Source organism: Ranitomeya variabilis, chromosome 5 (assembly GCF_051348905.1).
Source record: "Ranitomeya variabilis isolate aRanVar5 chromosome 5, aRanVar5.hap1, whole genome shotgun sequence".
NCBI lineage: Eukaryota > Metazoa > Chordata > Amphibia > Anura > Dendrobatidae > Ranitomeya > Ranitomeya variabilis.
Window position 1 is genome coordinate 8,242,922 of NC_135236.1, and position 15,581 is coordinate 8,258,502.

A 15,581-nucleotide genomic window follows, 5' to 3' on the forward strand; every position below is an offset into this window, starting at 1 on the left:
TCTTGAGTCATTGGTGGCGCAGTGGAGAATGCAGACAATCCTGTGTCTTTGCATTCTCAGAGATGCCTCCAGGGGTCTTTTCCATCCATTTAAACATTTTCACTGCCCCCAGACCTCTTTGTAGGTTACTCGAAACGAGCACCCGACCACTTTAGTGCTCGCTCATCTCTAGTCATCGTGAGTACAATAGTGAGAGGACCGGAGGTTGGGCAGCCTGACTCATCTGATAAGGTTGTAAATGGTTAATCACATACTTTTCACGCCCTTTCAAATCTCTGATTAAACAGATATCATTGTGCTGCAGACTAGTGATCTCCGTCTCTCCTCTCAACCGGACGTTCTTATTTCCCCTTTTGCTTAGTGCACATTTCTAAGTAACAGATGTGACACAACACTACAGCAATATCACCTGCCTACACCCAGGGAAGTGGCTCTATTCACACCGCGGCTTCTGGAAATGTGAAAATCGGTAAGACACGGACCACGGCGACCGTGATCCTGCTATTGTGAGGACATGGTGGGCGGGAAACCAGGGCGAGGAGTGGTGCAGAGATATGGGCACATACAGCTGGATGGCAAGAGGTGAGTGCAAGTGTAGTCAGCAGGACTGAGGGTATATAGTATATACAGACCTGGTGTATCCTCCGTGTGATTACAGAGGAGCTGTGGATATATAGTATATACAGACCAGGTGTATCCTCCGTGTGATTACAGAGGAGCTGTGGATATATAGTATATACAGACCTGGTGTCTCCTCCGTGTGATTACAGAGGAGCTGTGGATATATAGTATATACAGACCTGGTGTATCCTCCGTGTGATTACAGAGGAGCTGTGGATATATAGTATATACAGACCCGGTGTATCCTCCGTGTGATTACAGAGGAGCTGTGGATATATAGTATATACAGACCCGGTGTATCCTCCGTGTGATTACAGAGGAGCTGTGGATATATAGTATATACAGACCTGGTGTATCCTCCGTGTGATTACAGAGGAGCTGTGGATATATAGTATATACAGACCCGGTGTATCCTCCGTGTGATTACAGAGGAGCTGTGGATATATAGTATATACAGACCCGGTGTATCCTCCGTGTGATTACAGAGGAGCTGTGGATATATAGTATATACAGACCCGGTGTATCCTCCGTGTGATTACAGAGGAGCTGTGGATATATAGTATATACAGACGTGGTGTATCCTCCGAGTGATTACAGAGGAGCTGTGGATATATAGTATATACAGACCTGGTGTATCCTCCGTGTGATTACAGAGGAGCTGTGGATATATAGTATATACAGACCGGGTGTATCCTCCGTGTGATTACAGAGGAGCTGTGGATATATAGTATATACAGACCGGGTGTATCTTCCGTGTGATTACAGAGGAGCTGTGGATATATAGTATATACAGACCTGGTGTATCCTCCGTGTGATTACAGAGGAGCTGTGGATATATAGTATATACAGACCCGGTGCATCCTCCGTGTGATTACAGAGGAGCTGTGGATATATAGTATATAAAGACCCGGTGTATCCTCCGTGTGATTACAGAGGAGCTGTGGATATATAGTATATACAGACCCGGTGTCTCCTCCGTGTGATTACAGAGGAGCTGTGGATATATAGTATATACAGACCTGGTGTATCCTCCGTGTGATTACAGAGGAGCTGTGGATATATAGTATATACAGACCGGGTGTATCCTCCGTGTGATTACAGAGGAGCTGTGGATATATAGTATATACAGACCCGGTGTATCCTCCGTGTGATTACAGAGGAGCTGTGGATATATAGTATATACAGACCTGGTGTCTCCTCCGTGTGATTACAGAGGAGCTGTGGATATATAGTATATACAGACCTGGTGTCTCCTCCGTGTGATTACAGAGGAGCTGTGGATATATAGTATATACAGACCTGGTGTATCCTCCGTGTGATTACAGAAGAGCTGTGGATATATAGTATATACAGACCTGGTGTCTCCTCCGTGTGATTACAGAGGAGCTGTGGATATATAGTATATACAGACCTGGTGTATCCTCCGTGTGATTACAGAGGAGCTGTGGATATATAGTATATACAGACCGGGTGTATCCTCCGTGTGATTACAGAGGAGCTGTGGATATATAGTATATACAGACCGGGTGTATCCTCCATGTGATTACAGAGGAGCTGTGGATATATAGTATATACAGACCCGGTGTATCCTCCGTGTGATTACAGAGGAGCTGTGGATATATAGTATATACAGACCTGGTGTATCCTCCGTGTGATTACAGAGGAGCTGTGGATATATAGTATATACAGACCTGGTGTATCCTCCATGTGATTACAGAGGAGCTGTGGATATATAGTATATAGAGACCTGGTGTATCCTCCGTGTGATTACAGAGGAGCTGTGGATATATAGTATATACAGACCCGGTGTATCCTCCGTGTGATTACAGAGGAGCTGTGGATATATAGTATATACAGACCCGGTGTATCCTCCGTGTGATTACAGAGGAGCTGTGGATATATAGTATATACAGACCCGGTGTATCCTCCGTGTGATTACAGAGGAACTGTGGATATATAGTATATACAGACCTGGTGTCTCCTCCGTGTGATTACAGAGGAGCTGTGGATATATAGTATATACAGACCTGGTGTATCCTCCGTGTGATTACAGAGGAGCTGTGGATATATAGTATATGCAGACCCGGTGTATCCTCCGTGTGATTACAGAGGAGCTGTGGATATATAGTATATACAGACCGGGTGTATCCTCCGTGTGATTACAGAGGAGCTGTGGATATATAGTATATACAGACCTGGTGTATCCTCCGTGTGATTACAGAGGAGCTGTGGATATATAGTATATACAGACCTGGTGTCTCCTCCGTGTGATTACAGAGGAGCTGTGGATATATAGTATATACAGACCTGGTGTATCCTCCGTGTGATTACAGAGGAGCTGTGGATATATAGTATATACAGACCTGGTGTATCCTCCGTGTGATTACAGAGGAGCTGTGGATATATAGTATATAAAGACCCGGTGTATCCTCCGTGTGATTACAGAGGAGCTGTGGATATATAGTATATACAGACCCGGTGTATCCTCCGTGTGATTACAGAGGAGCTGTGGATATATAGTATATACAGACCCGGTGTATCCTCCGTGTGATTACAGAGGAGCTGTGGATATATAGTATATACAGACCCGGTGTATCCTCCGTGTGATTACAGAGGAGCTGTGGATATATAGTATATACAGACGTGGTGTATCCTCCGAGTGATTACAGAGGAGCTGTGGATATATAGTATATACAGACCTGGTGTATCCTCCGTGTGATTACAGAGGAGCTGTGGATATATAGTATATACAGACCGGGTGTATCCTCCGTGTGATTACAGAGGAGCTGTGGATATATAGTATATACAGACCGGGTGTATCTTCCGTGTGATTACAGAGGAGCTGTGGATATATAGTATATACAGACCTGGTGTATCCTCCGTGTGATTACAGAGGAGCTGTGGATATATAGTATATACAGACCCGGTGCATCCTCCGTGTGATTACAGAGGAGCTGTGGATATATAGTATATAAAGACCCGGTGTATCCTCCGTGTGATTACAGAGGAGCTGTGGATATATAGTATATACAGACCCGGTGTATCCTCCGTGTGATTACAGAGGAGCTGTGGATATATAGTATATACAGACCTGGTGTATCCTCCGTGTGATTACAGAGGAGCTGTGGATATATAGTATATACAGACCGGGTGTATCCTCCGTGTGATTACAGAGGAGCTGTGGATATATAGTATATACAGACCCGGTGTATCCTCCGTGTGATTACAGAGGAGCTGTGGATATATAGTATATACAGACCTGGTGTCTCCTCCGTGTGATTACAGAGGAGCTGTGGATATATAGTATATACAGACCTGGTGTATCCTCCGTGTGATTACAGAAGAGCTGTGGATATATAGTATATACAGACCTGGTGTCTCCTCCGTGTGATTACAGAGGAGCTGTGGATATATAGTATATACAGACCTGGTGTATCCTCCGTGTGATTACAGAGGAGCTGTGGATATATAGTATATACAGACCCGGTGTATCCTCCGTGTGATTACAGAGGAGCTGTGGATATATAGTATATACAGACCCGGTGTATCCTCCGTGTGATTACAGAGGAGCTGTGGATATATAGTATATACAGACCGGGTGTATCCTCCGTGTGATTACAGAGGAGCTGTGGATATATAGTATATACAGACCTGGTGTATCCTCCGTGTGATTACAGAGGAGCTGTGGATATATAGTATATACAGACCTGGTGTCTCCTCCGTGTGATTACAGAGGAGCTGTGGATATATAGTATATACAGACCTGGTGTATCCTCCGTGTGATTACAGAGGAGCTGTGGATATATAGTATATACAGACCCGGTGTATCCTCCGTGTGATTACAGAGGAGCTGTGGATATATAGTATATACAGACCTGGTGTATCCTCCGTGTGATTACAGAGGAGCTGTGGATATATAGTATATACAGACCCGGTGTATCCTCCGTGTGATTACAGAGGAGCTGTGGATATATAGTATATAGAGACCTGGTGTCTCCTCCGTGTGATTACAGAGGAGCTGTGGATATATAGTATATACAGACCTGGTGTATCCTCCGTGTGATTACAGAGGAGCTGTGGATATATAGTATATACAGACCGGGTGTATCCTCCGTGTGATTACAGAGGAGCTGTGGATATATAGTATATACAGACCTGGTGTATCATCCGTGTGATTACAGAGGAGCTGTGGATATATAGTATATACAGACCTGGTGTATCCTCCGTGTGATTACAGAGGAGCTGTGGATATATAGTATATACAGACCCGGTGTATCCTCCGTGTGATTACAGAGGAGCTGTGGATATATAGTATATACAGACCTGGTGTATCCTCCGTGTGATTACAGAGGAGCTGTGGATATATAGTATATACAGACCTGGTGTATCCTCCGTGTGATTACAGAGGAGCTGTGGATATATAGTATATACAGACCTGGTGTATCCTCCGTGTGATTACAGAGGAGCTGTGGATATATAGTATATACAGACCTGGTGTATCCTCCGTGTGATTACAGAGGAGCTGTGGATATATAGTATATACAGACCTGGTGTATCCTCCGTGTGATTACAGAGGAGCTGTGGATATATAGTATATACAGACCCGGTGTATCCTCCATGTAATTACAGAGGAGCTGTGGATATATAGTATATACAGACCTGGTGTATCCTCCGTGTGATTACAGAGGAGCTGTGGATATATAGTATATACAGACCCGGTGTATCCTCCGTGTGATTACAGAGGAGCTGTGGATATATAGTATATACAGACCTGGTGTATCCTCCGTGTGATTACAGAGCAGCTGTGGATATATAGTATATACAGACCCGGTGTATCCTCCGTGTGATTACAGAGGAGCTGTGGATATATAGTATATACAGACCGGGTGTATCCTCTGTGTGATTACAGAGGAGCTGTGGATATATAGTATATACAGACCCGGTGTATCCTCCGTGTGATTACAGAGGAGCTGTGGATATATAGTATATACAGACCTGGTGTATCCTCCGTGTGATTACAGAGGAGCTGTGGATATATAGTATATACAGACCTGGTGTATCCTCCGTGTGATTACAGAGGAGCTGTGGATATATAGTATATACAGACCTGGTGTCTCCTCCATGTGATTACAGAGGAGCTGTGGATATATAGTATATAGAGACCTGGTGTATCCTCCGTGTGATTACAGAGGAGCTGTGGATATATAGTATATACAGACCCGGTGTATCCTCTGTGTGATTACAGAGGAGCTGTGGATATATAGTATATACAGACCCGGTGTATCCTCCGTGTGATTACAGAGGAGCTGTGGATATATAGTATATACAGACCCGGTGTATCCTCCGTGTGATTACAGAGGAGCTGTGGATATATAGTATATACAGACGTGGTGTATCCTCCGAGTGATTACAGAGGAGCTGTGGATATATAGTATATACAGACCTGGTGTATCCTCCGTGTGATTACAGAGGAGCTGTGGATATATAGTATATACAGACCGGGTGTATCCTCCGTGTGATTACAGAGGAGCTGTGGATATATAGTATATACAGACCGGGTGTATCCTCCGTGTGATTACAGAGGAGCTGTGGATATATAGTATATACAGACCTGGTGTATCCTCCGTGTGATTACAGAGGAGCTGTGGATATATAGTATATACAGACCCGGTGTATCCTCCGTGTGATTACAGAGGAGCTGTGGATATATAGTATATAAAGACCCGGTGTATCCTCCGTGTGATTACAGAGGAGCTGTGGATATATAGTATATACAGACCGGGTGTATCCTCCGTGTGATTACAGAGGAGCTGTGGATATATACCGTAGTACATACAGACCTGGTGTATCCTCTGTGTGATTACAGAGGAGCTGTGGATATATAGTATATACAGACCTGGTGTATCCTCCGTGTGATTACAGAGGAGCTGTGGATATATAGTATATACAGACCTGGTGTATCCTCCGTGTGATTACAGAGGAGCTGTGGATATATAGTATATACAGACCTGGTGTATCCTCCGTGTGATTACAGAGGAGCGGTGGATATATAGTATATACAGACCTGGTGTCTCCTCCGTGTGATTGCAGAGGAGCTGTGGATATATAGTATATACAGACCTGGTGTCTCCTCCGTGTGATTACAGAGGAGCTGTGGATATATAGTATATACAGACCCGGTGTATCCTCCGTGTGATTACAGAGGAGCTGTGGATATATAGTATATACAGACCCGGTGTATCCTCCGTGTGATTACAGAGGAGCTGTGGATATATAGTATATACAGACCTGGTGTATCCTCTGTGTGATTACAGAGGAGCTGTGGATATATAGTATATACAGACCCGGTGTATTCTCCGTGTGATTACAGAGGAGCTGTGGATATATAGTATATACAGACCTGGTGTATCCTCCGTGTGATTACAGAGGAGCTGTGGATATATAGTATATACAGACCTGGTGTATCCTCCGTGTGATTACAGAGGAGCTGTGGATATATAGTATATACAGACCTGGTGTATCCTCTGTGTGAAAACAGAGGAGCTGTGGATATATAGTATATACAGACCCGGTGTATCCTCCGTGTGATTACAGAGGAGCTGTGGATATATAGTATATACAGACCCGGTGTATTCTCCGTGTGATTACAGAGGAGCTGTGGATATATAGTATATACAGACCTGGTGTATCCTCCGTGTGATTACAGAGGAGCTGTGGATATATAGTATATACAGACCTGGTGTCTCCTCCGTGTGATTACAGAGGAGCCGTGGATATATAGTATATACAGACCCGGTGTATCCTCCGTGTGATTACAGAGGAGCTGTGGATATATAGTATATACAGACCTGGTGTATCCTCTGAGTGATTACAGAGGAGCTGTGGATATATAGTATATACAGACCCGGTGTATCCTCCGTGTGATTACAGAGGAGCTGTGGATATATAGTATATACAGACCCGGTGTATTCTCCGTGTGATTACAGAGGAGCTGTGGATATATAGTATATACAGACCCGGTGTGTTCTCCGTGTGATTACAGAGGAGCTGTGGATATATAGTATATACAGACCCGGTGTATCCTCCGTGTGATTACAGAGGAGCTGTGGATATATAGTATATACAGACCTGGTGTATCCTCCGTGTGATTACAGAGGAGCTGTGGATATATAGTATATACAGACCGGGTGTATCCTCCGTGTGATTACAGAGGAGCTGTGGATATATAGTATATACAGACCCGGTGTATCCTCCGTGTGATTACAGAGGAGCTGTGGATATATAGTATATACAGACCCGGTGTCTCCTCCGTGTGATTACAGAGGAGCTGTGGATATATAGTATATACAGACCTGGTGTATCCTCCGTATGATTACAGAGGAGCTGTGGATATATAGTATATACAGACCTGGTGTATCCTCCGTGTGATTACAGAGGAGCTGTGGATATATAGTATATACAGACCCGGTGTATTCTCCGTGTGATTACAGAGGAGCTGTGGATATATAGTATATACAGACCCGGTGTATCCTCCGTGTGATTACAGAGGAGCTGTGGATATATAGTATATACAGACCCGGTGTATTCTCCGTGTGATTACAGAGGAGCTGTGGATATATAGTATATACAGACCCGGTGTATCCTCCGTGTGATTACAGAGGAGCTGTGGATATATAGTATATACAGACCTGGTGTATCCTCTGTGTGATTACAGAGGAGCTGTGGATATATAGTATATACAGACCCGGTGTATCCTCCGTGTGATTACAGAGGGGCTGTGGATATATAGTATATACAGACCTGGTGTATCCTCCGTGTGATTACAGAGGAGCTGTGGATATATAGTATATACAGACCTGGTGTCTCCTCCGTGTGATTACAGAGGAGCTGTGGATATATAGTATATACAGACCCGGTGTATCCTCCGTGTGATTACAGAGGAGCTGTGGATATATAGTATATACAGACCTGGTGTATCCTCCGTGTGATTACAGAGGAGCTGTGGATATATAGTATATACAGACCCGGTGTATCCTCCGTGTGATTACAGAGGAGCTGTGGATATATAGTATATACAGACCCGGTGTATTCTCCGTGTGATTACAGAGGAGCTGTGGATATATAGTATATACAGACCTGGTGTATCCTCCGTGTGATTACAGAGGAGCTGTGGATATAAAGTATATACAGACCTGGTGTATCCTCTGTGTGATTACAGAGGAGCTGTGGATATATAGTATATACAGACCTGGTGTATCCTCCGTGTGATTACAGAGGAGCTGTGGATATATAGTATATACAGACCTGGTGTATCCTCCGTGTGATTACAGAGGAGCTGTGGATATATAGTATATACAGACCGGGTGTATCCTCCGTGTGATTACAGAGGAGCTGTGGATATATAGTATATACAGACCTGGTGTATCATCCGTGTGATTACAGAGGAGCTGTGGATATATAGTATATACAGACCTGGTGTATCCTCCGTGTGATTACAGAGGAGCTGTGGATATATAGTATATACAGACCTGGTGTATCCTCCGTGTGATTACAGAGGAGCTGTGGATATATAGTATATACAGACCTGGTGTATCCTCCGTGTGATTACAGAGGAGCTGTGGATATATAGTATATACAGACCTGGTGTATCCTCCGTGTGATTACAGAGGAGCTGTGGATATATAGTATATACAGACCTGGTGTATCCTCCGTGTGATTACAGAGGAGCTGTGGATATATAGTATATACAGACCTGGTGTATCCTCCGTGTGATTACAGAGGAGCTGTGGATATATAGTATATACAGACCTGGTGTATTCTCCGTGTGATTATAGAGGAGCTGTGGATATATAGTACATACAGACCCGGTGTATCCTCCGTGTGATTACAGAGGAGCTGTGGATATTTAGTATATACAGACCCGGTGTATCCTCCGTGTGTTTACAGAAGAGCTGTGGATATATAGTATATACAGACCGGGTGTATCCTCCGTGTGATTACAGAGGAGCTGTGGATATATAGTATATACAGACCGGGTGTATCCTCCGTGTGATTACAGAGGAGCTGTGGATATATAGTATATACAGACCCGGTGTATCCTCCGTGTGATTACAGAGGAGCTGTGGATATATAGTATATACAGACCCGGTGTATCCTCCGTGTGATTACAGAGGAGCTGTGGATATATAGTATATACAGACCCGGTGTATCCTCCGTGTGATTACAGAGGAGCTGTGGATATATAGTATATACAGACCTGGTGTATCCTCCGTGTGATTACAGAGGAGCTGTGGATATATAGTATATACAGACCTGGTGTATCCTCCGTGTGATTACAGAGGAGCTGTGGATATATAGTATATACAGACCTGGTGTATCCTCCGTGTGATTACAGAGGAGCTGTGGATATATAGTATATACAGACCCGGTGTATCCTCCGTGTGATTACAGAGGAGCTGTGGATATATAGTATATACAGACCTGGTGTATCCTCCGTGTGATTACAGAGGAGCGTTGGATATATAGTATATACAGACCTGGTGTATCCTCCGTGTGATTACAGAGGAGCTGTGGATATATAGTATATACAGACCCGGTGTATCCTCCGTGTGATTACAGAGGAGCTGTGGATATATAGTATATACAGACCTGGTGTATCCTCCGTGTGATTACAGAGGAGCTGTGGATATATAGTATATACAGACCTGGTGTATCCTCCGTGTGATTACAGAGGAGCTGTGGATATATAGTATATACAGACCCGGTGCATCCTCCGTGTGATTACAGAGGAGCTGTGGATATATAGTATATAAAGACCCGGTGTATCCTCCGTGTGATTACAGAGGAGCTGTGGATATATAGTATATACAGACCCGGTGTATCCTCCGTGTGATTACAGAGGAGCTGTGGATATATAGTATATACAGACCTGGTGTATCCTCCGTGTGATTACAGAGGAGCTGTGGATATATAGTATATACAGACCGGGTGTATCCTCCGTGTGATTACAGAGGAGCTGTGGATATATAGTATATACAGACCCGGTGTATCCTCCGTGTGATTACAGAGGAGCTGTGGATATATAGTATATACAGACCTGGTGTCTCCTCCGTGTGATTACAGAGGAGCTGTGGATATATAGTATATACAGACCTGGTGTCTCCTCCGTGTGATTACAGAGGAGCTGTGGATATATAGTATATACAGACCTGGTGTATCCTCCGTGTGATTACAGAAGAGCTGTGGATATATAGTATATACAGACCTGGTGTCTCCTCCGTGTGATTACAGAGGAGCTGTGGATATATAGTATATACAGACCTGGTGTATCCTCCGTGTGATTACAGAGGAGCTGTGGATATATAGTATATACAGACCCGGTGTATCCTCCGTGTGATTACAGAGGAGCTGTGGATATATAGTATATACAGACCCGGTGTATCCTCCGTGTGATTACAGAGGAGCTGTGGATATATAGTATATACAGACCGGGTGTATCCTCCGTGTGATTACAGAGGAGCTGTGGATATATAGTATATACAGACCTGGTGTATCCTCCGTGTGATTACAGAGGAGCTGTGGATATATAGTATATACAGACCTGGTGTCTCCTCCGTGTGATTACAGAGGAGCTGTGGATATATAGTATATACAGACCTGGTGTATCCTCCGTGTGATTACAGAGGAGCTGTGGATATATAGTATATACAGACCCGGTGTATCCTCCGTGTGATTACAGAGGAGCTGTGGATATATAGTATATACAGACCTGGTGTATCCTCCGTGTGATTACAGAGGAGCTGTGGATATATAGTATATACAGACCGGGTGTATCCTCCGTGTGATTACAGAGGAGCTGTGGATATATAGTATATACAGACCTGGTGTATCATCCGTGTGATTACAGAGGAGCTGTGGATATATAGTATATACAGACCTGGTGTATCCTCCGTGTGATTACAGAGGAGCTGTGGATATATAGTATATACAGACCCGGTGTATCCTCCGTGTGATTACAGAGGAGCTGTGGATATATAGTATATACAGACCTGGTGTATCCTCCGTGTGATTACAGAGGAGCTGTGGATATATAGTATATACAGACCTGGTGTATCCTCCGTGTGATTACAGAGGAGCTGTGGATATATAGTATATACAGACCTGGTGTATCCTCCGTGTGATTACAGAGGAGCTGTGGATATATAGTATATACAGACCTGGTGTACTCTCCGTGTGATTACAGAGGAGCTGTGGATATATAGTATATACAGACCCGGTGTATCCTCCATGTAATTACAGAGGAGCTGTGGATATATAGTATATACAGACCTGGTGTATCCTCCGTGTGATTACAGAGGAGCTGTGGATATATAGTATATACAGACCCGGTGTATCCTCCGTGTGATTACAGAGGAGCTGTGGATATATAGTATATACAGACCTGGTGTATCCTCCGTGTGATTACAGAGCAGCTGTGGATATATAGTATATACAGACCCGGTGTATCCTCCGTGTGATTACAGAGGAGCTGTGGATATATAGTATATACAGACCGGGTGTATCCTCCGTGTGATTACAGAGGAGCTGTGGATATATAGTATATACAGACCCGGTGTATCCTCCGTGTGATTACAGAGGAGCTGTGGATATATAGTATATACAGACCTGGTGTATCCTCCGTGTGATTACAGAGGAGCTGTGGATATATAGTATATACAGACCTGGTGTATCCTCCGTGTGATTACAGAGGAGCTGTGGATATATAGTATATACAGACCTGGTGTCTCCTCCATGTGATTACAGAGGAGCTGTGGATATATAGTATATACAGACCTGGTGTATCCTCTGTGTGATTACAGAGGAGCTGTGGATATATAGTATATACAGACCCGGTGTATCCTCCGTGTGATTACAGAGGAGCTGTGGATATATAGTATATACAGACCTGGTGTATCCTCCGTGTGATTACAGAGGAGCTGTGGATATATAGTATATACAGACCTGGTGTATCCTCCGTGTGATTACAGAGGAGCTGTGGATATATAGTATATACAGACCAGGTGTATCCTCCGTGTGATTACAGAGGAGCTGTGGATATATAGTATATAGAGACCTGGTGTATCCTCCGTGTGATTACAGAGGAGCTGTGGATATATAGTATATACAGACCCGGTGTATCCTCTGTGTGATTACAGAGGAGCTGTGGATATATAGTATATACAGACCCGGTGTATCCTCCGTGTGATTACAGAGGAGCTGTGGATATATAGTATATACAGACCCGGTGTATCCTCCGTGTGATTACAGAGGAGCTGTGGATATATAGTATATACAGACCCGGTGTATTCTCCGTGTGATTACAGAGGAGCTGTGGATATATAGTATATACAGACCGGGTATATCCTCCGTGTGATTACAGAGGAGCTGTGGATATATAGTATATACAGACCTGGTGTATCCTCCGTGTGATTACAGAGGAGCTGTGGATATATAGTATATACAGACCGGGTGTATCCTCCGTGTGATTACAGAGGAGCTGTGGATATATAGTATATACAGACCTGGTGTATCCTCCGTGTGATTACAGAGGAGCTGTGGATATATAGTATATACAGACCTGGTGTATCCTCCGTGTGATTACAGAGGAGCTGTGGATATATAGTATATACAGACCTGGTGTATCCTCCGTGTGATTACAGAGGAGCTGTGGATATATAGTATATACAGACCTGGTGTATCCACCGTGTGATTACAGAGGAGCTGTGGATATATAGTATATACAGACCCGGTGTATCCTCCGTGTGATTACAGAGGAGCTGTGGATATATAGTATATACAGACCCGGTATATCCTCCGTGTGATTACAGAGGAGCTGTGGATATATAGTATATACAGACCTGGTGTCTCCTCGATGTGATTACAGAGGAGCTGTGGATATATAGTATATACAGACCTGGTGTATCCTCCGTGTGATTACAGAGGAGCTGTGGATATATAGTATATACAGACCTGGTGTATCCTCTGTGTGATTACAGAGGAGCTGTGGATATATAGTATATACAGACCTGGTGTATCCTCCGTGTGATTACAGAGGAGCTGTGGATATATAGTATATACAGACCGGGTGTATCCTCCGTGTGATTACAGAGGAGCTGTGGATATATAGTATATACAGACCTGGTGTATCCTCTGTGTGATTACATAGGAGCTGTGGATATATAGTATATACAGACCCGGTGTAACCCCCGTGTGATTACAGAGGAGCTGTGGATATATAGTATATACAGACCTGGTGTATCCTCCGTGTGATTACAGAGGAGCTGTGGATATATAGTATATACAGACCTGGTGTATCCTCCGTGTGATTACAGAGGAGCTGTGGATATATAGTATATACAGACCTGGTGTATCCTCCGTGTGATTACAGAGGAGCTGTGGATATATTATATACAGACCCGGTGTATCCTCCGTGTGATTACAGAGGAGCTGTGGATATATAGTATATACAGACCCGGTGTATCCTCCGTGTGATTACAGAGGAGCTGTGGATATATAGTATATACAGACCCGGTGTATCCTCCGTGTGATTACAGAGGAGCTGTGGATATATAGTATATACAGACCCGGTGTATCCTCCGTGTGATTACAGAGGAGCTGTGGATATATAGTATATACAGACCTGGTGTATCCTCCGTGTGATTACAGAGGAGCTGTGGATATATAGTATATACAGACCTGGTGTATCCTCCGTGTGATTACAGAGGAGCTGTGGATATATAGTATATACAGACCCGGTGTCTCCTCCGTGTGATTACAGAGGAGCTGTGGATATATAGTATATACAGACCCGGTGTCTCCTCCGTGTGATTACAGAGGAGCTGTGGATATATAGTATATACAGACCTGGTGTATCCTCCGTGTGATTACAGAGGAGCTGTGGATATATAGTATATACAGACCTGGTGTATCCTCTGTGTGATTACAGAGGAGCTGTGGATATATAGTATATACAGACCCGGTGTAACCCCCGTGTGATTACAGAGGAGCTGTGGATATATAGTATATACAGACCTGGTGTATCCTCCGTGTGATTACAGAGGAGCTGTGGATATATAGTATATACAGACCTGGTGTATCCTCCGTGTGATTACAGAGGAGCTGTGGATATATAGTATATACAGACCTGGTGTATCCTCCGTGTGATTACAGAGGAGCTGTGGATATATTATATACAGACCCGGTGTATCCTCCGTGTGATTACAGAGGAGCTGTGGATATATAGTATATACAGACCTGGTGTATCCTCAGTGTGATTACAGAGGAGCGGTGGATATATAATATATACAGACCTGGTGTATCCTCCGTGTGATTGCAGAGGAGCTGTGGATATATAGTATATACAGACCTGGTGTATCCTCCGTGTGATTACAGAGGAGCTGTGGATATATAGTATATACAGACCCGGTGTATCCTCCGTGTGATTACAGAGGAGCTGTGGATATATAGTATATACAGACCCGGTGTATCCTCCGTGTGATTACAGAGGAGCTGTGGATATATAGTATATACAGACCCGGTGTATCCTCCGTGTGATTACAGAGGAGCTGTGGATATATAGTATATACAGACCTGGTGTATCCTCCGTGTGATTACAGAGGAGCTGTGGATATATAGTATATACAGACCCAGTGTCTCCTCCGTGTGATTACAGAGGAGCTGTGGATATATAGTATATACAGACCTGGTGTCTCCTCCGTGTGATTACAGAGGAGCTGTGGATATATAGTATATACAGACCTGGTGTATCCTCCATGTGATTACAGAGGAGCGGTGGATATATAGTATATACAGACCAGGTGTATCCTCCGTGTGATTACAGAGGAGCGGTGGATATATAGTATATACAGACCGGGTGTATCCTCCGTGTGATTACAGAGGAGCTGTGGATATATAGTATATAC

General features: G+C 43.8%; 1 protein-coding gene across 2 annotated transcripts in view; it reads left to right on the forward strand.

The window, feature by feature from the left end:
* Nucleotides 1-295: 295 nt before the first annotated feature.
* LOC143774178 (N-acetyllactosaminide beta-1,3-N-acetylglucosaminyltransferase 3-like) overlaps nucleotides 296-15,581 on the forward strand; it is a 91,834-nt gene continuing 76,548 nt past the window's right edge. The window contains exon 1 of one of the 2 annotated variants that reach the window (XM_077261537.1): nucleotides 296-469. Coding sequence is in view for 1 of the 2 variants with exons in the window: in XM_077261536.1 (XP_077117651.1) it covers nucleotides 555-582 (28 nt within the window). In the remaining variant the exon portion in view is untranslated. Of the gene's footprint in view, nucleotides 583-15,581 lie in introns of both variants that reach the window. The other variant, XM_077261536.1, reaches the window with a different exon arrangement.